Source organism: Thermobia domestica, chromosome 11 (genome assembly GCF_964235325.1).
Source record: "Thermobia domestica chromosome 11, izTheDome1.hap1.1, whole genome shotgun sequence".
NCBI lineage: Eukaryota > Metazoa > Arthropoda > Insecta > Zygentoma > Lepismatidae > Thermobia > Thermobia domestica.
Window position 1 is genome coordinate 243154590 of NC_137464.1, and position 22195 is coordinate 243176784.

General features: G+C 33.2%; 1 protein-coding gene across 2 annotated transcripts in view; it reads left to right on the forward strand.

Annotated features, from left to right (window-relative positions):
• Nucleotides 1-20710, forward strand: part of LOC145664863 (monocarboxylate transporter 9-like) — a 319458-nt gene extending 298748 nt beyond the window's left edge. For both annotated transcript variants that reach the window (XM_081731891.1, XM_081731892.1), the window contains exon 6: nucleotides 5725-20710. In XM_081731891.1, the coding sequence (XP_081588017.1) occupies nucleotides 5725-5972 (248 nt within the window). In that variant the 3' untranslated portion in view covers nucleotides 5973-20710. The remainder of the gene's footprint in view (nucleotides 1-5724) is intronic.
• Nucleotides 20711-22195: the final 1485 nt, after the last annotated feature.

The following is a 22195-nucleotide window of genomic DNA, read 5'->3' on the forward strand; positions in this document are numbered from 1 at the left end:
AACAAGCAAAAGAGAAATGGTAAATTTTGTATTTAGTTTTAGTATATCAGGTTCTTAAAACTTACCTTGCTTAAAAGCTATTTCTGTACAAATTATCGTTTCAGTTTAATGAAATTGTTTTAGACACATACATGTTTCATAATGACAGTTTCCTTGTTCGCGAATTCCAATCTGAAGTTTGAGCGTTTTGCGTGTAATGGATTTCTGTACAGATTATCGTTTCAGTTTAATGAAATTGTTTTAGACACATACATGTTTCATAATGACAGTTTCCTTGTTCGCGAATTCCAATCTGAAGTTTGAGCGTTTTGCGTGTAATGGATTTCTGTACAGATTATCGTTTCAGTTTAATGAAATTGTTTTAGACACATACATGTTTCATAATGACAGTTTCCTTGTTCGCGAATTCCAATCTGAAGTTTGAGCGTTTTGCGTGTAATGGATTTCTGTACAGATTATCGTTTCAGTTTAATGAAATTGTTTTAGACACATACATGTTTCATAATGACAGTTTCCTTGTTCGCGAATTCCAATCTGAAGTTTGAGCGTTTTGCGTGTAATGGATTTCTGTACAGATTATCGTTTCAGTTTAATGAAATTGTTTTAGACACATACATGTTTCATAATGACAGTTTCCTTGTTCGCGAATTCCAATCTGAAGTTTGAGCGTTTTGCGTGTAATGGATTTCTGTACAGATTATCGTTTCAGTTTAATGAAATTGTTTTAGACACATACATGTTTCATAATGACAGTTTCCTTGTTCGCGAATTCCAATCTGAAGTTTGAGCGTTTTGCGTGTAATGGATTTCTGTACAGATTATCGTTTCAGTTTAATGAAATTGTTTTAGACACATACATGTTTCATAATGACAGTTTCCTTGTTCGCGAATTCCAATCTGAAGTTTGAGCGTTTTGCGTGTAATGGATTTCTGTACAGATTATCGTTTCAGTTTAATGAAATTGTTTTAGACACATACATGTTTCATAATGACAGTTTCCTTGTTCGCGAATTCCAATCTGAAGTTTGAGCGTTTTGCGTGTAATGGATTTCTGTACAGATTATCGTTTCAGTTTAATGAAATTGTTTTAGACACATACATGTTTCATAATGACAGTTTCCTTGTTCGCGAATTCCAATCTGAAGTTTGAGCGTTTTGCGTGTAATGGATTTCTGTACAGATTATCGTTTCAGTTTAATGAAATTGTTTTAGACACATACATGTTTCATAATGACAGTTTCCTTGTTCGCGAATTCCAATCTGAAGTTTGAGCGTTTTGCGTGTAATGGATTTCTGTACAGATTATCGTTTCAGTTTAATGAAATTGTTTTAGACACATACATGTTTCATAATGACAGTTTCCTTGTTCGCGAATTCCAATCTGAAGTTTGAGCGTTTTGCGTGTAATGGATTTCTGTACAGATTATCGTTTCAGTTTAATGAAATTGTTTTAGACACATACATGTTTCATAATGACAGTTTCCTTGTTCGCGAATTCCAATCTGAAGTTTGAGCGTTTTGCGTGTAATGGATTTCTGTACAGATTATCGTTTCAGTTTAATGAAATTGTTTTAGACACATACATGTTTCATAATGACAGTTTCCTTGTTCGCGAATTCCAATCTGAAGTTTGAGCGTTTTGCGTGTAATGGATTTCTGTACAGATTATCGTTTCAGTTTAATGAAATTGTTTTAGACACATACATGTTTCATAATGACAGTTTCCTTGTTCGCGAATTCCAATCTGAAGTTTGAGCGTTTTGCGTGTAATGGATTTCTGTACAGATTATCGTTTCAGTTTAATGAAATTGTTTTAGACACATACATGTTTCATAATGACAGTTTCCTTGTTCGCGAATTCCAATCTGAAGTTTGAGCGTTTTGCGTGTAATGGATTTCTGTACAGATTATCGTTTCAGTTTAATGAAATTGTTTTAGACACATACATGTTTCATAATGACAGTTTCCTTGTTCGCGAATTCCAATCTGAAGTTTGAGCGTTTTGCGTGTAATGGATTTCTGTACAGATTATCGTTTCAGTTTAATGAAATTGTTTTAGACACATACATGTTTCATAATGACAGTTTCCTTGTTCGCGAATTCCAATCTGAAGTTTGAGCGTTTTGCGTGTAATGGATTTCTGTACAGATTATCGTTTCAGTTTAATGAAATTGTTTTAGACACATACATGTTTCATAATGACAGTTTCCTTGTTCGCGAATTCCAATCTGAAGTTTGAGCGTTTTGCGTGTAATGGATTTCTGTACAGATTATCGTTTCAGTTTAATGAAATTGTTTTAGACACATACATGTTTCATAATGACAGTTTCCTTGTTCGCGAATTCCAATCTGAAGTTTGAGCGTTTTGCGTGTAATGGATTTCTGTACAGATTATCGTTTCAGTTTAATGAAATTGTTTTAGACACATACATGTTTCATAATGACAGTTTCCTTGTTCGCGAATTCCAATCTGAAGTTTGAGCGTTTTGCGTGTAATGGATTTCTGTACAGATTATCGTTTCAGTTTAATGAAATTGTTTTAGACACATACATGTTTCATAATGACAGTTTCCTTGTTCGCGAATTCCAATCTGAAGTTTGAGCGTTTTGCGTGTAATGGATTTCTGTACAGATTATCGTTTCAGTTTAATGAAATTGTTTTAGACACATACATGTTTCATAATGACAGTTTCCTTGTTCGCGAATTCCAATCTGAAGTTTGAGCGTTTTGCGTGTAATGGATTTCTGTACAGATTATCGTTTCAGTTTAATGAAATTGTTTTAGACACATACATGTTTCATAATGACAGTTTCCTTGTTCGCGAATTCCAATCTGAAGTTTGAGCGTTTTGCGTGTAATGGATTTCTGTACAGATTATCGTTTCAGTTTAATGAAATTGTTTTAGACACATACATGTTTCATAATGACAGTTTCCTTGTTCGCGAATTCCAATCTGAAGTTTGAGCGTTTTGCGTGTAATGGATTTCTGTACAGATTATCGTTTCAGTTTAATGAAATTGTTTTAGACACATACATGTTTCATAATGACAGTTTCCTTGTTCGCGAATTCCAATCTGAAGTTTGAGCGTTTTGCGTGTAATGGATTTCTGTACAGATTATCGTTTCAGTTTAATGAAATTGTTTTAGACACATACATGTTTCATAATGACAGTTTCCTTGTTCGCGAATTCCAATCTGAAGTTTGAGCGTTTTGCGTGTAATGGATTTCTGTACAGATTATCGTTTCAGTTTAATGAAATTGTTTTAGACACATACATGTTTCATAATGACAGTTTCCTTGTTCGCGAATTCCAATCTGAAGTTTGAGCGTTTTGCGTGTAATGGATTTCTGTACAGATTATCGTTTCAGTTTAATGAAATTGTTTTAGACACATACATGTTTCATAATGACAGTTTCCTTGTTCGCGAATTCCAATCTGAAGTTTGAGCGTTTTGCGTGTAATGGATTTCTGTACAGATTATCGTTTCAGTTTAATGAAATTGTTTTAGACACATACATGTTTCATAATGACAGTTTCCTTGTTCGCGAATTCCAATCTGAAGTTTGAGCGTTTTGCGTGTAATGGATTTCTGTACAGATTATCGTTTCAGTTTAATGAAATTGTTTTAGACACATACATGTTTCATAATGACAGTTTCCTTGTTCGCGAATTCCAATCTGAAGTTTGAGCGTTTTGCGTGTAATGGATTTCTGTACAGATTATCGTTTCAGTTTAATGAAATTGTTTTAGACACATACATGTTTCATAATGACAGTTTCCTTGTTCGCGAATTCCAATCTGAAGTTTGAGCGTTTTGCGTGTAATGGATTTCTGTACAGATTATCGTTTCAGTTTAATGAAATTGTTTTAGACACATACATGTTTCATAATGACAGTTTCCTTGTTCGCGAATTCCAATCTGAAGTTTGAGCGTTTTGCGTGTAATGGATTTCTGTACAGATTATCGTTTCAGTTTAATGAAATTGTTTTAGACACATACATGTTTCATAATGACAGTTTCCTTGTTCGCGAATTCCAATCTGAAGTTTGAGCGTTTTGCGTGTAATGGATTTCTGTACAGATTATCGTTTCAGTTTAATGAAATTGTTTTAGACACATACATGTTTCATAATGACAGTTTCCTTGTTCGCGAATTCCAATCTGAAGTTTGAGCGTTTTGCGTGTAATGGATTTCTGTACAGATTATCGTTTCAGTTTAATGAAATTGTTTTAGACACATACATGTTTCATAATGACAGTTTCCTTGTTCGCGAATTCCAATCTGAAGTTTGAGCGTTTTGCGTGTAATGGATTTCTGTACAGATTATCGTTTCAGTTTAATGAAATTGTTTTAGACACATACATGTTTCATAATGACAGTTTCCTTGTTCGCGAATTCCAATCTGAAGTTTGAGCGTTTTGCGTGTAATGGATTTCTGTACAGATTATCGTTTCAGTTTAATGAAATTGTTTTAGACACATACATGTTTCATAATGACAGTTTCCTTGTTCGCGAATTCCAATCTGAAGTTTGAGCGTTTTGCGTGTAATGGATTTCTGTACAGATTATCGTTTCAGTTTAATGAAATTGTTTTAGACACATACATGTTTCATAATGACAGTTTCCTTGTTCGCGAATTCCAATCTGAAGTTTGAGCGTTTTGCGTGTAATGGATTTCTGTACAGATTATCGTTTCAGTTTAATGAAATTGTTTTAGACACATACATGTTTCATAATGACAGTTTCCTTGTTCGCGAATTCCAATCTGAAGTTTGAGCGTTTTGCGTGTAATGGACTTTTCATATATATATATATAGGTACTATGTTGTATGTTATCTAGTGTTTTTGAATATTTATTTTCAATTTTTCTTTCTCCTTTCCTGCGTCCAGTGCCGTGCCGTGGAAAATCAGCGTCCAGCGCCCCCGTACACATAAGTGAGGTCAACAGACCAACCGCGAAGCGCCACCAAGGTTGGCGCGAAGCGTAATAAAATTTTCAAAAATAAAGCCTGCTTTTCCTTGATTTTGAGCACTTTTTATTACTTTCTTTTCTTTCCATTTTATATATGTGCACACACATTTTCCTAATATGAGTAACATTATGGGATCACTTCCTAAAGCAGGAATAGGATTTAAGTACATACTAGTTTGGTCAAATTAAATATTAGAGTCATAAATATTGCTGTTGATCTAAAAAATTAGGGGACGCTCTAGTCTAGTGGTTAGAGCGTTGGATTCATGTCGGTGTGGTCCCGGGTTCGATTCCCGGCCGGTGCTTCCCCAATTTTCGGCGTCCACCCAGCGTCGTGAGGCAAACTGGGGAGCCACGTGAATAAAAGACTTGACCGCCACTAGGTCTAGAAAGCTTCCGGTACGCCCGTTAGCGATAGGGCGATGCGGCGCGTTGACCACGCGTTCATCACTAAATTGGGCGTAGTTCCACCAATCGCTAACAGATGGCGTGGAGCGGCTCAGGCCTACAAATCGGGCTGTTACGCCAAGTGGTTTTTTGATCTAAAATATTGCAATTAACTCCTTTTCTTTTTCCTCCCAAATTTTGCGCCCCCTTACTTCGGCGCCCGGAGCCATCATCCCGCTCCCGCCGCTCCACGGCACGGCACTGCCTACGTTGAATATGCAGTAAAGTGATTGCTTCAGTTGTATGTGTTCTGCAAATAAATATATAAATAAATCCTCTAATACACAATATTCTTCCACAGGATGGCTATTTGATATTACGGGAACATATCATTTGTCCTTCTATTTGGCTGGTATTTTCATTGTGCTATCAGGCTTGATGCTGGTTGTGTTGCCCTGCTTAAAGACCGTACGAAGACGACGAGCGCTTTCCGAAACAAGCAACACCACGGATACAGACGACGAAGAAAGTAAAGTCCAAGCACTCGCACATAGTTCCATAGCTTCCAAGCAAGAGAACAAAGAAAAGATCAAAATCAACAATTTGTAAGATTTGATTTGTTTAGAAATAATAATAATAATAATAAAATATGAAGAAAACACATTGAATTGTAGAATTTTGAGAAGTGAATAACGGTAGAAATAACTAGTGTCATACGTTTATATATATATATAAGTATTTTTTAAATTTAAGTAAATATTTCAAGTAGAGACATACGAATTTTGTTGCTCTTTGTACTGATGTTATTTTACAATGTCTTGCGTTGTATTTGGTTTGCAAATGGTTAAAATTTTAGTTTGAAAAAATGTCAAACAAACTTCAAAACAAGGTAATATTTAGTGTTACCCATGGGGGGTAAAAGTGAAGGGGAACGCGGACGGATGCCGTTCCTCCACTTCCAGAAAATATCTACGGCGTTCACCCACTTCCTAATAAAATTACAATGGGATAAATAGGCACAGGGCACGGCATAACGTCATGTGTTCCCCTACCTTTTTAGAACCACTTTTACCCCCTGGTGTTACCAGAATTTTAAAATGTAAGCGTTTATCAAACACTTCTATTTTTGTTATTAATAGTTGTTTATCTTTTGTTTCAATTACTATATATATATAGATATGTGCGTAGTTTATTTTCATGTTATAGTTTTGTGTTCTTTCCATCTCTTACTATCATGGTTACCTGGTAATTATAATAAGTTAAATAATAAGAGACCTGACCAAAAATTAATTTTCGTTCAAACTAAACTCATATATACTAAATATATATATATATCGAGAGTGTTCCACATAATACCAATATGCCTCACACACGAGATTCAAGTAACACTTTTAACAACAACAATGAACTAACTAAAAATAAATAGATAATAGTAATGTTAAACAGTTACCTGTATACAAGAGATGCTGGAAGTGGTGACCATGGGCATCCAGGCATCGCTGACCTCGTTTGATGACTTTACTAGCAACATGCTGTAATTCTGCAGGCGTGATGTTGTTAACTTCTTTAGTAATGTTCCGTTTAAGGACGTCTATTGTGTGAGGATTGTCAGCATACACGTTGGTTGTCAGTGTGCCCCATAAAGTTAAGTCCGGGGACGTTGGGGGCCAAAAGACTCTACTGACAAGTCTGTATTGAGGGAACACGTTGCTGATGTGGGCCATACTTTGGCTAGATGTGTCGGCGGACATACTCAATTTTCCGATAAAATGCAGTGTAGCCAACTTTCGAGACAGTGTTTTCACCCCACAAGCAATTTAACTAGAAACTGATTAACCAGTACGTGAGGCATACCAGTTTTATGTGAGACACCCTGTAAATTTTAATATAAAAATAAGAAATTGATGCGTTTTTCATTTTTGTTTTAGTAGAAGGATTATTGTTGTTGCTAAATTAATTTGCTTTGTAAAAAAAAAAAAAAACAAGCCCAGTATATAGTTTTATAGTGTGTGGTATATACAATAGAAGTATTTGAGTTTAATAGTAGAAATTTATGAGGAGTGAGATAAAATAAACACAAATTTTTACCACTTCATTTATAATAACTACATACGTATATACCCTTACGTTTCATGTTCCAGTTACTTTGTTTTTTTAACAAATATTTATCATAACTTATTAGATTATCTAGGAACTAAGTTTCGTTCACGACACGTCGGTTTATTATTATTATTATTATGAAAATAAGCACTATTGTTATTAAAGATGGTTTGCTTTATCATTTTTGTGCTATTTTTCCAATTTTTCCAATTAATTTCTTACGCTTTACAAAATTAAATAATCTAAACTTTGATTCCTTCATGTAAATTTCTTGAAGAATATTCACCAAATGAAGAAATTAACAGTTTGATAATTCGTTACAGTTACAATATAATTAGTAATAAAGACAATATTGTGATAATACCTTTTCTTCTAGTGGCAGAAATTTTAAAAAAAAGTATTTAAAAAAATAGTTATTTCAATAGAATCGTGAAACATAGATGTGATCATGTAAAAACTTATTATAGCCTTTCGATTTTTTACTGGAACAAAAATTAACTAATTTTTTCGTAGAAGTATGGACAATTTATAGTTTTCTAGCATTATTTAAAAATATATATTAGTTAATCAATATGTAATTAACATACTGTATTTTCTTGACTTTTCCCCCGCATGGTCGTATTCCTGTTGGATAATAAATACGCAACACAAAAACACGGATGGAGCAATTAACTTTGAAGTGATCGGTTGAGAAAGCTCGTAGAGTATACTCGAAATAAATATTTTTTGAAACTAAATCTGCCCCGTAATTTCGTTGAAAATATTAAAATTAGAGAAACGACTCTAATATCCATATTTAATTTTGCTATCTTTAGGTTTCTTTCTTTCTTTCTTTCTTTCTTTTTTTTTTTTTTTTTTTTTTTTTTTTAACAGGTCTCTTTGTGAAACATAATAATTATACACTTATAGTCTGAAAACAAAATAGTAAAACCAGTAAATAACAATAAATCTCTGTGCATATTGATACATGTGTGAAAATTTTGATATGTATTTCTAATAACATAATGTAAATTTCATTAAAGTATTAAGTGTGATATTTCAGAATATTATAGATATGCATGGTCTGTATTTATTTTATTTGTTTATTTTCTCACCTTTTACAGTATCATTTATTATAATTACTACACACATTCGATTATATATCGATAATTATTAAACTATTAGTGATTGCTGTTGATTATTAAGTATCTTTTTCTTTCTGTTTAAATACTAATAGAAGCACATCTTTGTACATGAAAATGTTTCAATATTACTTGATTTAACTAACTGAATTTGAAATTCTGCAGTTAATTTGGTCAAATGTTCATTATATCTTTTATCGTCGGCATTCAGGCAGAAGTCACTAACTCTAAAAATAAATGGATGAAGTTAGGTACTTCTTCCAGTACGAGAACTATATACAATGTGAAATATACGACGTTCTGGTACATATTATGAGGCTAGATGTAGCAGACAGCACTGTTAAGCTAAGGATAACCACGCTTGGCATCATAATTTCACCTGTTACATCTAGCCTGACAATGTTAGAACGTCGTGTATTTGACTTTGTGTATCCTCATCGTACTGGAAGAAGTGCGTAACTCCATTCGTGATGTTTTTGGAGTTACTGACTTCTGCTTGAACGCCGACGATATCTTCTAATCCTTGTGGGTTTTAATACATTATTAGTAGCAACTACATAAACCGATCGACTTTACCACTGAAATTGTTTTAAAGTAAAAATTAATTTTCAAAATGGCCTCTCCGTATGGATAAAATGGCCAGTTATAAGTAAACTTGTTATAACTAATATTTGTGCAATTAGAGGGGATAAGAGGCACCAAATACGATTGTTCTATGCTAAATAACTCTACAATTGTATCAAACAGTAAATTGGTCTAAAGTATTTTTTTTTTTTAATGATTAAAAATAAAATTGAAAAGAAATAAGAACTTGAGTCTCAAATACTTATCTGTTCGGCAGCATCTTCCAAGTGTTCATTTTCAACATTTTAGCAGATTTCTATTGTTCAGTTACTAAGGATTAACATAATAATGATCAATTTGTGCTTTTTAGAGATCTTTAATGATTCTAAATAGACTGAGTTTATTAACTAGTGGTTTCCAGCCGGAGCGGAAGGGGTAAAGATTGAGCGGGGGAGGGGGGCGTAAAGTACGACAGAGATAAACTGTGAACCTATGAATAAAGTATCACTTGTAATATCAGGGTGTCTACCGGTCACGAAAGTCATGAACAAGTCACGAAATCAGGAAACGGTCATGAAAGTCAAGAAAAAGTCACATTTTACTTTTGGGTCACGATTTTTTTAAAAATCTGCACAAATGTAACTACGGTCTGAAAAATGTTGTTCTATAAAACGTCAAAATTCACCACTAAAAATGTCTATGGTTGGCCTTAGACACTACCAAATCGCAATCAAAGTGCACTTCTATCGCATACATGAAAATTCGGCCTAATTCGTACCCAAATTCGCTCTTGAGAATGTTACGAACTTTTATGATTTGATAAAGAAAAGGTCACGAAAAAGTAATGAAATTTCATTTTGGAGTTTTAGTAGACACCCTGAATAACCATATAAATTTAACTTCAGCAAAATTCACAGACTACATGTCTGACGTTTTTTTTTTTTTTTTTTTTCCTATTTCTAACCATGATATCTACGTAATTAAAAATTTAATAAATACAAACTGGTCATAATACGGTTATTATTATTACGAGAGCTATCCAGAAAATAACAGATGTTTTGAAATAAAAGACGTAGCAGAATAAACAAACCAAATTGTTATATACATTTGAAAGGTACACTCTTAAGCAATTTTTCGTCATAGCCGCCATGCAAATTAAAACACTTATCACCATACCGTGACACAAGTTTTTCAATACCGTCACGGTAGAAATCTATCCCCTGCGATTTCAACCATTGGCTTACACGGGCATGCAGTTCGGCAACAGTATCAAAGCGTTGTGTGGCAAGCCATGTCTTCATCACTGGGAAGAGGTGGTAGTTGCTCGGTGCCAAACCCGGGCTGTATGGTGGGTGATCGAACACCTCGTGAACATTGGAACGGCCATTTTAAAAATCAATGCACCATTGCCTCACTCGGCCTTCTCTCATTATTCCATGTTCATACACTTCACACAGTTGACGATGGATTTCAATTAGCTTGTGTTGTTTTGCCAACGGAAACCTAATCACAGAACGCACCTCACAAGAGGCGGGATTTTATGTTGCAGCGCACATTTTAACACGTGACGGAAAGCACAGTAATAGCGTCACAGTTCTCACGCTACCATAGCTGGATGCGTACTGAGCGTGGCAACGTTGTGACACTAAGATGGTGATTCTAGCCCAGCCTACTGTCGCGATAGGCCAAAACGCCTGATATCAACTGGACAACCCTCGTATTATTACTGAAATTTTGAGAATTTAATGATACATGTGAAATCGCAGATGGAGTCAGACAAAAAGCACGCATGACCAACGAACGGGAAGGAGCGGAGAGGCTTGAAGTATGCAAGGTTTACGAAGGTTCACCAAGCTAAATAAGGTTTAGAAACCACTGTTATAAATAGAGCATAATTTGTTTGAGTGAGGTTCGAAAGGGCAAGATTTTCTGTCCCATCATGTCATTTGTGGTCTGAATTATAAGTGTATTGTATTTTAGACACAACACATTATTCTTTCAAACTTCAAGTGATGTATCTCAGCGTATTCAATCGGTTAAATTTTCTATTTTTATTATTTAGTAGTGCTTTCTATCAATAATTCCTTCTTTCGATTTGGAGACAGTAGTTTTTGTGTTCAGTAAGGGGAACAGTTTTTAATAAGTCAATTATAACACTATATTATTCCAGTTGTACGCATACTCTGTTCTCTCGGCCAGTTAAGTGTTTCTTCTCTTAATATGATTTTATTTTATTAATCACCAAAATGTTTACATATAACGCAGAAGCAAATAGAAAGCATATCTCAATATGTTAAGCTTCATTATTTAATATTCAAATAAATATATTCGTTCTGATTAACTTTTTTTAAAAAAGAAATTTTCTTTTTCTTAATTCTTGATTTCAATAGATCGTTTGCAAAACAAAGTAATTAAAATATATTTTAGTCATAGGTAATATTATGAAGTAAACAATAGTATATTGTTTCACAAGTTTCCATCTTGCACCTAATGTTAGTATAACCACCTGTGGATGATTTTTCCATTGTTGTAAATTTCCTTTAACAACAGTGAGTATATTTAGACATAATACACTATTTATGTTTTTCTTTAAACAGTTGAAGACTAATTTATTCCTGCTTAAACAAAAATTAATGTAGAAAAACACTGAAGCAAGAGACAGGCCCGTATTGACGGGGAGGAGGGGGGGATAATTTTTTTTACTGCTCCCTAAAATGTTCACGGTAAGCCTACAAATGATCTATAATATGATGATGAACTATAATATGGTTGGATCTTTCGTCCCCCTACTTCCTACATTTTTAGGCTGGCTACGGGCCTGACAAAACGCTGGAACAAGTCACTTTCGATTTGAAAGAAAACCTTTAAAACAATAATCGCATAGAGCAATATCTTTTACAAAATAACTCGTTTATTGTATTGTATTTACAACTATTTTATTGTATTTAGGAGTACAACACGCGGATAGATGACAGACAACGGATTTGCATCTTTATAACTTATCGTGCATCAATTTGTGTCTGTTTTTTTTTTTTTTTTTTTTTTTTGATTGACACCTCAGCTCGTGCAGACTATTTTCGTTGCGCAGTGAATATGTGTTAATTTTACAACTACACAATGAAATGTATTGTAACTATGCTATAAATTATCCATTATAATATTCAAGTGTTTCTTGCTAGTTAAATATATATATATTTTTTTTTTCTTATTTAAGAGCCTAACGTACTAAAAAATAATACAAAATTTGTTATTTTTCTTTTGCTTGTTTTTCATAGTTGAATGGAGATAATGAAATACAATTTATCACAATCATAGATAAAGTTATTCTACAGCAGAAAATATGAACCTGAAGAATTTTCAATGTTGCCATCTATAGAAATTATAATGTTGTCAGAGTAACATTTCCCCCAAAATCTAAGTTAAGGCAGTGACTAGAGGAACTGCATTTGATTACGTATCATATCGTTTTGATATCCTGTGAACTACTTTTTAAATAACATTATTATTTAATTTTAATAACTGTATGTTAAAACTACAGGATTGTTTTGTTTATTACAAACTAAATACAACTATTATTTAAAAAAGTAGTTCACAGGATTCCAAAATAACAGGATACGTAATTAAATGCAGTTGAGTTTGTTCTCCTAATCGCTGCCTTAACTTAGATTTTAGGGGAAATGTTATTCTGGCAACACTGTAATTTCTATGGATGACAATACTGAAAATTCTTCAAATTCATATTTTCTGCTGTAGAATAACATTATCTATGATTGTGATAAGTTGCATTTCATTATCTCCTTCCGCTTTGGAAAGACAAGCAAAAGAAAAATGGCAAATTTTGTATTATTTTTAGTGTCAGGTTCTTAGTGCAAAGGCGTGTAAAGTGTATTTTTGAATTGTAAAGTCATAGTACTGATTATATAGTAACAAAAGTGATATAATTGTACTAAGTAAGATAAATGTGACATAATTGGTGTTATTTTCTACAATTTATCTATTATGTAATTAAGGTGTTTAAAATGAGCAGTACTTCGTCATACTGTATGCGATGTCATCATGGTATTTAAAACTTATCTGTGATGAAAAGGATGTGAACGATGTGTTTTTAAAGGAAGACTTTTTTTAAAAAAAATGAAGAATGATGTATATTGCTCAATATATTTGTTGTTTCAAAATATGCACTGATTTTATTTTCAACTAGAATAATACATGCGTGATATCAGTGATGATAAACTCTGAAATGTACATTGTTACACCTCAAATATGAGATATAGTAATTGTGAGTAGTATTTCCGAGTTACCATCTACCATAAATGTACCCTTGTACTTGTATACATATACCCTCGTACTTGTAAAAATGTTCAAAACAAATTCTAGTTATTTATTTCTGTGTAAAGAGACATAAACTTTATTCTATGATATCTGTAGGTGGAATGCATATTTTTTTCTCATTTATAATTACAAAATAAGGTTGTTACAAAAAATAAGAGTATGTTATATTGACGTACTCTTGTGAGAATTTTCATTATAAACAAAATAAGCTTTGACATTAATTATTCTAATATAGTATGCAATAAGATAGTTGTGTGTGTGTGTGTGTGATACCGTTCATTTTGTAACCTTTGAGTAGTGATCAGTCTTCGCTGGTTAATCATGATTTCCAGTCTATATTTTTAAAGAGGGCTGAGTACATTTTGCGCCCTTTTTCGATTGTTAGTAATTCCAATAGTAGTATAATTGAACTCATAATAAATTTGATGTATTTCCAAAAAAAAAAAATCAGAAATTATTAAAATCTCGAATACAGCCTTAAACTATTCTTAGAGTTAGCATTAGTGGTAAGGACAATTTCTTCTAAGGCATCAAATAAGCTAGAGATGAGACTAGGTATAATAGTGTGTAACTGGAAGTTTACCTAACTTTTGTTCCTCAGGTATATAGATTGTGCTTCTCTACGAATTTGCTGAAATGTGTGTAGTTGGAGAAGAGAGTTGAAATATATATATGCTATCCACAAATATGGGATAATGACGTTTAGTGTATGAGATATATGGCAAACTAGGATTAAAAATCGTTTGGCTATACTGTATCTTTAATGTTTTTTGACTAAATATTGAAAAAAAAAGAAAAAAAACTTGGGTCGAATATATAAAACTGAATAACTTAAAACTAGAAATACAAATTACTAAAGAAAGCAACGCTTAATAATAATAATAATAATAATAATAATAATAATAATAATAATAATAATAATAATAATAATAATACCTGTGTAACAGTTTCGCTAACAAACTGAATCTATTTTCTTCATCAGACAGGGGAGTGATTTACATAGGGTGTAGTGTGTGTAACAGTTTTTATGAGTGAAACGGGGGGAAAAACTAAAAGAACGATTAAAACAACACAAAGATGACGTAAGATTAAAAAAAAAAAACAAAGAAATGCCATTTTTAAGCACGTGAAGGATACGGGACACAGTATTAATTAGTGGTGCGAGATTGAAGCGTTAGGACGGGAACAAAGAACGTTAATAAGAAAGTGGAAGAAGGCCAGGTTTATTGAAAAAAGAACAGGATTGTGTTATGAATGCAGGACTTAAAATTGACGAACAGTAGGGAAAATTATTGGAAAGACTTTATAGCTTAGTTTTCTGCCGAACCAAGGAGGCAAAGGGATTTAGGGATTTATGGTGTTTAGTTTCACTTTTGTCAACTTTTGTTATGATTGGATGAGTCCGTTCTGACTAGCCAATCAGCGTTCAGAACCAGTTTCTGGGATTCTGTAATATGTAGATGCAACTCCCTCTTGTTTCTACTGTGTCTGATGAAGCCAATATGTTCGGTTAGTTGACGAAACTGTTACACTTACTATTTTGTAACTAAAAAACGTTAGTTGGCGAAACTGTTACACTTACTATTTTGTAACTAGAAAACGTTAGTTGGCGAAACCGTTACACTTACTATTTTGTAACTAGAAAACGTTGCTTTGTTCAGTAATTTGTGTTTCTAGTTTAAGTTATTTAGGATAGCAAAGTTAATATGCACCAGTTAGCTATAAAACTCTGAGATAAATTATTTTACAGTGTCATAGTTGAAGATTTTAGTCGTATTATATAAATGCAATGCTTCAAATGTTTCAGTAATGATGTACCAAGCACGACCAAAAAGATTGTGAATTGACTAAAAAAATCTCTTCAAGAAAAGCTGTAGCAAAGATTAGAACGTACGTAATAAAGAAGGAACGTAAGAAAGAAAGTAGAAGTTACGGCAAGAAAAATGATGGATTTTGAGAGAGTGTTGGAAAAATATCAAGCTATAATCACAAAATAGGATTAGCCTCTGTTTTTAATTTGATTTGATTTCATTGAAATTTAACGTCCATTTCAGCACCGAGTCTATATGAGACAAAAAAAAAATACTGCTTAAAATGGGGATTCAAAGCAGTACTTTGGTTTATGTCCGGGGCAGGTATCATCCTCGGAGGTAAACTCGTAATCACATACGTTAGCCATGACATTCTCAGTGTTTTATCCAGTCATTTTCAACTGGCCGATCGACGACGTAGTAGCATGCTTTTAAATCAGAGAAATGGTTGTGAGAAACGCTAGAGTAAAGGAGAGGAGAGGGTCAGGTAGGGAGAATGAAATAAACAAATGTTAGCAGTGTCGCGAATTCACGAATAGTATGCTTACAAAGCAATCGGCTACACTATCAATATTCTTGTTTCCCTATCATCCCTGCCCTTTCTCAACGCTACTTTTTATGCATGCTCCTTGTTCTCTCTGTGTAATTTACTGAGAAGGAAAGTAGTTACTTCCGACGTCATAGAGCATCCAGTTGAAAATTACAAATATAATATTTCTAATATATGTATCTGGTATTCTAAAAATGGCGCCCACTGACTACAGAGCACTGTTCTACAAGTAAAAATAAAGCGAAACATAGATATAATTGAATGTATTTCGGCTTCTCGTCTGGAGACAAGAATTGCACTATGTGGCAACGTCGCAGATAAAGAAACACAGAGAAGATCCACCTATCCATCAAGTAGTTACATTGATTCTTTACAGATGGCAGTTAAAGTCGATATACGTTGACACTAACATCATTTATCTATGTAACAGGTTGATGAATTCATAGAGCAATGCTAATGGCATCAAGTTAATCTGCGACGTTGCCACATAGTGAAATTTTGATTCCCCATAGCGACTGAAGAAGGCCCTGGAGGGTATACCATTATATAGGATTTCCGCTTTATTTTGTCCTAATGGCGCTCTGTTGTCCGTGGGCGCCATTTTAATAAAATCCCATTATATATATAATAAAAATACAAATATAAAGAACGTGCCATGCACTTAAGTTTAGTTACATCTGATCAAATTAACGAATCACGACCAAATGAACTTTTCTAATATTTTTCTGTATAAAGCTTGAAAACTGCCTGATACATTTGGCTCAGACCCGCTTTCAGATCCGGTATAACTGCCTGATATGTTTGTTTCATATTTGTAAGTGGCATATTCCTCTCTTCTCTTCCGCTCTATAGTTTAGCTAAGTTTTAGTAAATTCACGGACGAGGCCAACAAAAAGGTAGAAAGAATCTTAAGCAACATTTTTTACAGTTTGCATTGGAAATTAAGACTAACCACCAAAGTTCAATTACTCAATACTATTTTAAAATACTTCAATAAAAACTACCAGTGCTTTTAAATGATTACAGGGTGTTACAAAACTGTCACAATATTTTGAAAACAGATTCCTCACAACAAATAGACCTGTGCTCAAAAGTTGGAAAGTTTCGGAGTTATAGGGTACCGAAAATGTGAAACAACTGAACTTTAAAAGTTCATAGCTCCGCTACTTTGGAACCTATCGTAGTCGAGTCAAGACATCACTGAGGAACTGGTATGTGAACTATCCAAAGAGCCATGTTTAAGAATGCTCCAGTACTTGTACACCAATTTTTAAAGAGGTAGGTGGGGAGTGATCAAGTACTCCCAAAATGGCGTCTCTAAAAATGATTGTGCATGTACCGGAGGTTCTGAAAGATGGATATTTGGATAGTTTATGTATTAGTTCCTCAGTGATGTCTTGATCCAACTACGATCGTTCCTACGATAATGGAACTATGGATCTTTAAAGTTAGTTTTCTTCACGTTTTCGGCACCCTATAATTATGAAATTATGCACTTCCGACCACAGGTCCATGTGATTTTTTTTCTTATTTTGATGTGACGAATCTATTCCCAAAATATTGTGAAATTTTTTTGTAACACCCTGTATAAGTAAGTACTAAAATTCATTCAACATAACATTTAAAAATAATTAGTTTATTACTTGATTTACTGAGCACATAGTATCTAATTGAAGCAAAAAGAAAAAAAAAAGACAATAACTATAGCACGGCCAACAAGAGATGGTCTCTGACGTTTCTTACCACATGCGGTGGGACATTGCAGCCCCTACTTTGATACTAGTGTTACCAACCACGATCACTCTGTCTTATACGATTAATTAAATTGCCACTACCGTTACACCGAAAAAAAAAAAAAAAAAAAAAAAACATTGACACACGAGTAGTGGCAATGTCACTGCGAGCTGTCAGAGATGTTCTCTTACTGGACGCACTATAGGTTCTATCGCACAAAGATACTTTGTTTCTTTATTTTTGTCTAAAAAAGTAATTATATTAACAATATCATGATAAGTTTGTATTATTAAGCTGACTGAAGATATGTTTAGATTTGCTATCATAAACCACTACGGTGGTGTATTCTGTACTCATGACCTATTTATAAATTTTGTAAGACGTAAACAGATAAGATAATCCGTACAGTTCAAGCTTTCTTTTCACACTTTACACTTCACCTGGTTTTGATCATGTAAACTTCAGACTTTTATTGGGAGCCAGAAATAAAACTCAGAGACTGCTTTTGAAAATATATTTTTTCTCTTAATCAGTTCAGATTTAGCATAGATAAATTAAATAACAAAGGGAGGTAATTATCTTAAAACTGATATTGGGTATTGGCACAATAAGAACACTAATGACCTTCACACTTAAAAAGAAAAAAAAAAGAAGAAAAAAAGCGGTCTGACTACTCCATTCTACAGTGTTATCAATCTTTCAAATCAAGATGTTTTTGTATTGCTTATAACGTTTTAGAATATATAACAGTCCTGAGTTCGTTATATTAAAATTATGGAAATATTTCAAAATTAATTTATATACCAACTGTTCAAATAACACGAAAAATCGAATTTATTTGAACTACTGTATTTTTCGTGGATTTTCTGCATTTAACTTATTATTTTTATAAATAATCTTCTTTATAAATGAACTTATATCCATTATGGCTTCCTCATACTATGTAAAGAACAAATTTCTACATGTTTGACCACAAAATAAGAAATGATACCTTACAATACAGACCATAGGAAATGATATCATAAGATACAGAGCATTATCCTTAATGACATATACATATTTCTACAAGTTATCGTTACATACTCTTCCCTCATGAGTCTGTCCCTTTTTATATCTGATCGTTTCAGTTTATTCCTAAATTTACGTTTATCTTCCATGACCATGCAGGAGGTTCGTCGGAAAGGTTGAAAATGCAAGGATTATTCTGGAATTTAAATTAAAAATAATAAGGTCATTGGTAATTTTCTAAGTTGCCCTTTTACCGATACAAGATAATATGTGATTCAATTCTGTGATAAATATTTTTTTTCAAGCTTGGTCTTTCCGATTTGAACCTTTGGAGAACTTTCTTGCACACTTAAATAGCAAAGTAATAATGTGTCAAAATACTTTGTAGTTAATTTATCCCTCCTAAAATTTAGCTCGTTTTTCTCTAGAAATAGTTCTAAATTATTGATAAGGATGCGATTGGCATTGATAAGAATGCACTTATCTCTAACTCTACAGCATCTCAAAATTTGTCATATTATATGGAAAATTTTAGCGTATTCCTTACATGCAGACTTTTCAAAAGTATAGTTCAAAAATTGTTTTGAGTCAATGCTTGCAAGATACGTAATTAATTTGTTTAACTTTTATTTAAACAATTCAATTTGTTAGCCACGTATATTTAAAGACAAACTTCAAGGAGTTTATTCATAGTTTCATTGCCAAAGACTCCAGAAGGTAGACTTTGACCAATAGATGTAATAATAAGTACTCGTCAAGCCCTATCTAGAGTACTGTTATTTTCGCTCTAAAGCCTCAGGAAGTTACTCGAAAAGGGCAACAAAGGTAAGGGGGTCATTGATAATTTAGAGAAACAGATATTTTAGGAATGAAATCAATATAGGAATAAGATCAGTATGCAACCGCATTTAGCATATGTGAGAACCATCCATAGAGAATAGCGCTAAGCTGAGATATTGGCATAGGTGATGGATCGAATATTTGTTCGAAACTAGATATCTCGAAGGAAAACAAAGGTGAACGAAAGAAAAAGTATGTCTAGAATTGAATCTTTCAAGAGCTTGCATGTGACATGCACTTTGTTTCAAGGAAACTTCAGGAATAGGGTGAAACTAGGGAGAGATCATTCTTCATTGTGTAGAAACTGCTGCTTCGACCCATCTTATTCCTATATTGATTTCATTCCTAAAGCCTCCCAGTTTCTCTAACTCACCAATGACCCCCTTACCTTTTCTGTTCTGTTTTCTGTTCTTCTGTTCTCAAAGTTCCAATGACCCCCTTACCAACTTTCTGAGGCTTTAGGGCCAAAATAACAATACCTCAAGATAGGGCTTGACGAGTTACACCTATTGGTCAAGGTCTTCCTTCTGGGATCCTTGGCAATAGAACTTTGAATAGACCCCTTTTTGTAGCAATTTTTCGTAAATTTCTTGATATAATTTTCTTCCTATTTATTTTGTAGTATGGAACAGTTCTATAATATGACGATAGCGTCTTACAATACTGTGTGTATATTTATAAACAGCACAGATTTAACCTCTGTGAACCATAAATCAAATATTGTACTTGTGCAATTTTAGGAAGAGGCATTAGAATGTATACTTTAGTTTCCAGAAATTTTACCACATGTATTTTAAATCTTCCAAATATTTTATTAATGTTAACATTGTCTAGTTTTAATGAATCATTTGGCGGGGAATTGTATACGATATCACGGATTTTAGCAGTATTATTCAGTATCAAAAATATTGTAATTGATTTATTAACTATGTATGTATATATAACTATATACATGTGTAAATATACCGTACATAAATGTATTTTTGTGAAAAGATACTAGTCGCTTTTAGTCAACCACTGTTAGCATTTAAAACTTAGTAGCAATCTTTCTATATTGATACCAAAATTATTTTATTGTATTTGATTTTTGTCAAAGGAATTTAGGATTCCACTGAACTGTCAAATTTTATAAAAATCAATTGAAACACCTCTTGATATTGGTGAATTTATATTTGAAATTGTGGATTGTTTTGTGTACATATACTATGATATTTCCTTGTTTGAATCAATATATATACATAATATTATAAATAATATTATAAATAAATAAATATTTCTCAAAATGCATTGATTGTCTTTGTATGTATTTAAATATTCTGAGCGTGTTGAAAAATGTGAGAAATACGTATCCGTACAAATGTTTACATACCTTCGTCAAATAAATTTAACTAGTTATAACGCTTGGTTTTATGAGGTTCCTTCAAATGAAATGTAGAATCTCAATGTTATTTCTTGTACGCGCAATAATTCATCGATTTTACCGACGAATGTACAAATCCCGGTATTCGTAAATAGAGAGCAGTAGTGTGTGAAGTTTTGAAGTGAGTGGGCTAAAATATTTGATACAAAGTGGTGATTCGTGCAATGTATTCATTTGTAGTGATTGTACAAAACAAAAAATATCTAATAATGATTCTGCCTCATGTGGAGTGTTACTATTTCGAAGAAAATCGTAGAAAGGTAACTAGAAATTAATCATATCAAATCTAAACTCAAGTTATCCTCTTCACCCACAGGAACAAATGTCAGTGTGTTAATACAAAAACGTAGTATTGCAGAACAGTACACAATAAATTATACTCCTTATAAATTATAATCCTTTCTCAGAAATAGCTATTTCGACGTTAGAACTATTGGAAAAAGAAATAATACCTCATTTGTGTGTCGATAGTATTCATAACAATATTCTTAATTTCTTCCCTAGTAGAAAAAAGCTTTCGGGCAAGTTGGCGCATGCTTGGCGTTTAACTTTCTACGCTTGCACTTTGAAACGCATGCTTCCATACAATCTGCCTTTTGTTGTACTTGCAAGCGATGCTTTAGACCCTTAGCAGAGCGTCATAACATCACTGGCCGTTCATTGGCTTGACTTGTAAAACGCTTGCGTCAAGCTTGAACGGAATGCTAAATGCAAACTGGAATTCAGCTTGCGGCATACTTGCACTTTTTCCAATCAAGCTGGATGCAAGCTTGGCCGACTTGCAATTCAAGCTTACAGCAAGCGGTTTGCTAGTTGTCTCTGCTACTAGGGTTGCTTCTCTTCCGTCAGCAAGTTCAGAGTAACTGACTCCTAAATTGTTCATATGTTTGTCTGTTCAACCCCGTTCATACTTCGACGTTCACTCTCCCGATACTTTCCGAAGGCTACCTTAATGAGCTTCGTCCGGTTTCGTCACTTGATTTCGAATTTCGTATACTGCTCTGAATAGTTTATTCTGCTGGGAGCGATTAAGGAGTGACCGTGTCCTTGTCTATTCTCGTACACCAGAGCTTTCATTGCCTTGTTGGAAGGGCAACTTGAAAATTTACTATTGCTTGCTTGATGTTTATATGACGCATTATAAAATATATCGAATATTAATAAAATATAATGTATCAATAATTATCAACATTATTTTGAATTTGATATACAAGTATTTTGATAATCTTAGGTTTATATCCGTAATGGATCATGCGTCTCTGGTAAAGATAGATACACTGGTTACCGTATTGTGAGATTTACCTTGGCGAGAAATCTTCCAACAGTATAGACTGGAATAATGTTATTTCTTG